At 43.1% G+C, this 4037-nt stretch overlaps 1 protein-coding gene across 1 annotated transcript in view; it reads right to left on the bottom strand.

Moving 5' to 3' along the window:
- LOC106012443 overlaps positions 1 to 4037 on the bottom strand; it is a gene marked incomplete at its 5' end in the record, with an annotated part of 10460 nt that overhangs the window by 4075 nt on the left and 2348 nt on the right. Inside the window, 2 exon segments of the mRNA XM_013085437.2 lie at positions 1403 to 1477; positions 3442 to 3596. Coding sequence (XP_012940891.2) covers positions 1403 to 1477; positions 3442 to 3596 — 230 coding nt within the window.

The following is a 4037-nucleotide window of genomic DNA, read 5'->3' as shown; positions in this document are numbered from 1 at the left end:
CCCCCCAAAGCAAAGCAAAAAAACCTTCGAAAATGTGTTTGTAGAGTGCTCAAGTCTTAGTCACCAAAATTATTAAATTTCATGATTTCAAAGAACTTAACAGTGCACATTAAAGAATATGCTCTCATAATTTCTTATGTATCCAGTGAAGTCATAATATAGAGAACTACACTCGGCATTCACTCATTTATCCAGCCAATTTATTAAAAAAAACGTTTGACAATAGAACATTGCTAGAGAGCTGGAACGGAGGTGAAAGGAGACAATTTTAGTGAAGAAAAATTTCCGTTGCTATCCGGATTCGCACCCGGGACCTATTAAATTAGAGGCGAACACCTTAACCTCTAGACGACAGGGGGCTCTCGTGGCCAAGCGATTAAGGTGTTCGCCACACATTCAAAGGTCCCAGATTCGAATCTGGGTAGTGACGGAAAACTTTTCTTCTCTAAAATTGTCTTCTTTCACCTCTTTTCCTGTTCTCTAGCAATGGTCTGTCGTCTGCTTTCGTCTCCACTTTCTGCACCCACCCCCTCACCTCCTTTGCCCCCTCCTCTGGGCTCCTGACTCTTTCTGCAGACTTTCTACTGCTTCTCTTTGGTTCCTTCTTACTGCAGTCTTTCAGCCACACCCCTGATCTTCTTGTAGGAAAGATCTACACCTAGCCTTCTCGGACAAGGGCGAAAAAATCTCGGAGGGCCCGTGTGCAATTTGTGCACGTTAAAGATCTCTTGGTGGTCTAAAAATCGATAAGAGTTGGCTTCGGCCGCCACTCGGGAAAAAAAATAAAATTTCCAACCAACTGAAAATGTTTGGAGTGTCCTGCGCGCTCAAATGACCCTATGCAGTTGCGAGCGCCGTAAAACACTTACACCCTCCCCCCCCAAAAAAAAACAACAACCCCCCAACAAAAAACAACCAGACGACGGCACCATTAAAAAACAAACAATTTACATCATTTAGGCTGGCTCACGGCCTACAACACCAAGTGCTCAGACTATAAAGGAAGAGGAAGGCCAGGCAAAAGGTGAATCGAGGGTGTCGAGGGAACCTTGAGAAAACATAGTATCACAACTGAAAGAGCTGCGGAACTGGCCTACCATAGAAAACTGCATCTCCCCTCGACGCTTAACGACAACAGAAGATGAAAAAGTAACGGAAAAGTTAGTTTAGTTTTTATAGAGGTTTTATGGCGCTCGCAACTGCATAAGATCATATGAGCGCCAGAAGATTAGAGGTGTTACAAGAGAGTAACAAACATAAAAAAACAAGAAGGGGAGATTTATAAGGACGATAGATACTTGAAAGGAAAGAAGAAGCAAACCACACCAGAGCACCCGCCAACCACCCACAACGTAAAAGTAAGAAGGAGTCGGGCTGCTTCGACTTTGCTGACGTCACTCACCGAGGAACACGTCATCAACCAGTGTCTTGTGCATGTACATGTCCAACACAGCCAGACGGGCGCTCAGCCGGGCCGCTGAAAGGAGACAGAAGAAAAAGAAAATAATGATATGTCACGACGTGGTGGAATCCAGTGCTCGTCAATTTTTGGGCATACGGAGTTATTGGTATCAGCTTAAAGCCTATTCATCTACTGTCTTCTTGGTGGGAAAAAATACCCATCTATCTTGAATAGAATTAGAGATATTTTCGATTGAAGAAAGTCAGAGTCACCTGGTTTCAAAGGCAATATTTGTGAGAAAATGGCTGCCAAAGTTTGGTAACTTCCATTGCCTGAGAGTCCTTGGAAACTGAAAATTTTCACTTTTTGTGTCTTAAATCAAGGTTTTTGTGTAAAAATCCACACAACAAAAGATGTTTTTAAATGAATATTAACAAACAAACAAAGCAAAAATAGGGGGAGGAGAGACGAGGACGATAGATCTTTGAGAGGAAAGGAGAAGTAAACTACACCTGAGCACTCACCAGCCACCTGTAAAAGGAAGAAGAACTCGATGAGATGATGATAAATTTCATTCTATTATTAACATCTAGGTTACTAATGACCATTTCAGACCTTTGTCCCTAACAAATTTCAATTCATTAAGATAATCAAGGATGAGAGGACCTATCTTAAGGAAAATAACTCGATCACATAAGAATCAATTTATAGAAAACCTGGTATACATAATATTCAACCATGAGAACATCAGATTTAGCGATATAAAGTTATTCACTCGTTCGTGAAATATTAACTTTCAACTAAAATTGAGTCTTTTACAACACGCGCGCGCATGAGAGCACATACAGACGTACACACTGAAATATTAAGTATATAACAATATGCATGTATGCACTATATTTATGTATACAGTGGAGTCTACTTAAAACGAACATGACCAATCCGACAACAACGGTAAACCGAAAGAAAACATAGTCCACGAATTGTTTCTTTTCAATTAAGCAAGCCACCTCTCTAAACCGAAAACTCGGATAAACCGAAAAAAAATCCAGCAGTCGCGCACATTTCTATTTAAGCGTACTCTCTGGCGGGGGGGGGGGGGGGTTTGTTAAGTTTTAGTAGAGGTTTTACGGCGCTCGCAACTGCATACGGTCATATGAGCGCCAGAAGATTCGAGGTGTTAAAAGAGAGTAACAAACATAAACAACAAGAAGGGGAGATAAGGGCGATGACGATAGACGTTTGATAGGAAAGAAGAAGTAAACCACACCAGAGTACCCGCCGCCAACCACCCATGGGGAGAGAGAGACAGAAAGAGAGAGAGAGAGAGAGAGAGAGAGAGAGAGAGAGAGAGAGAGAGAGAGAAACAGAGACAGAGACAGAGACAGAGACAGAAACAGAAACAGAGACACAGACAGACTCAGACACAGACACAGACAGATAGACCGACAGACAGACAAACAGACCGACAAACAGACAGACAAATGGACATGTATACAGACAGAGGAACAAAGAGAGCAACAGACAGACGATAAATAGCCTAGTGGTTAGGCTACCTGACCCGTAATCGTGACGTTGCAGGTTTGAGGGTTCGAGCCTCAGCTCGGTCCGACATTGTTTCCTTGGGAAAGGCATTTTACACGAATTTCCTGTTTGGCTCGGTTCTTTCGGAGATGGACGTTAAACTCAGAGGTCTCGCCTCTAAAATAACCTAAGAATGTTGATAAGAGCGTCAAATCTATACAATCTCACAATTTTTCCATTTCACAAACAGACAAAGTGTGTAGTTGGCGGGTGCTCAGGTGTGGTTTGCTCCTTCTTTCCTATCAAACATCTATTGTCTTTATCTCCCCTACTTCTTTTTTGTGTTTGTTACTCCCTTGTAACACCTCTCATCTTTTGGCGCTCATATGGCCGTATGCAGTTGCGAGCGTCGTAAAACCTCTACTAAAACGGACAGACAGACAGACAGACAGACAGACAGACAGACAGACAGACAGACAGACAGACAGACAGACAGACAGACAGACAGAACCCACTGGTGTAGGCGGTGCGTCGAGATTTCAACTTCATGTCTTGCACACGTTTCTGCCTCCGGCTGTCTTCCGGTGTGCTCCGGTCTTGTCCCACCTTGCGCTTGTCTAGCAGCCATTGTCGTCTGCTTTTCTCTCCGCCCTGACGGCTGCTGTTTGTGCTGCAGCGGGAGAGAGAGAAAAGAATTTGTTTTACGACCAAATGTCTCACGACGTAGTGGAATCAAGCTCTTGTCAATTTTTGGGCATATCGGGTTATTGAAATCACCTTAAAGCCTGTTCATTTGCCTTCCTTTTGGTGCAAAAAGTTGCCATCGTTGTAGCATAGAAGTCGAAATATTTGCTATTGAAGGAAGTGGGGGTCGCCTAGTGTCAGATGGGAAATTGGCGACAAAATGGCCACCAAAAATTGATGACTTTTAATGCTATAATGTCCTTGGAAACGAACGACAAATTGACTTCTTCCTCTGTGTGTGTGTGTGTGTGTGTGTGTGTGTGTGTGTGTGTGTGTTTGTGTGTGTGAGAGAGAGAGAGAGAGTGTGTGTGTGTGTGTGTGTGTGTGTATGTGTGTGTGTGTATGTGTATGTATGTATGTGTGTGTG

This window comes from Aplysia californica, unplaced genomic scaffold (assembly GCF_000002075.1).
Source record: "Aplysia californica isolate F4 #8 unplaced genomic scaffold, AplCal3.0 scaffold00374, whole genome shotgun sequence".
Taxonomy (NCBI): domain Eukaryota; kingdom Metazoa; phylum Mollusca; class Gastropoda; order Aplysiida; family Aplysiidae; genus Aplysia; species Aplysia californica.
This window is presented reverse-complemented; position numbering and strand designations above follow the sequence as displayed.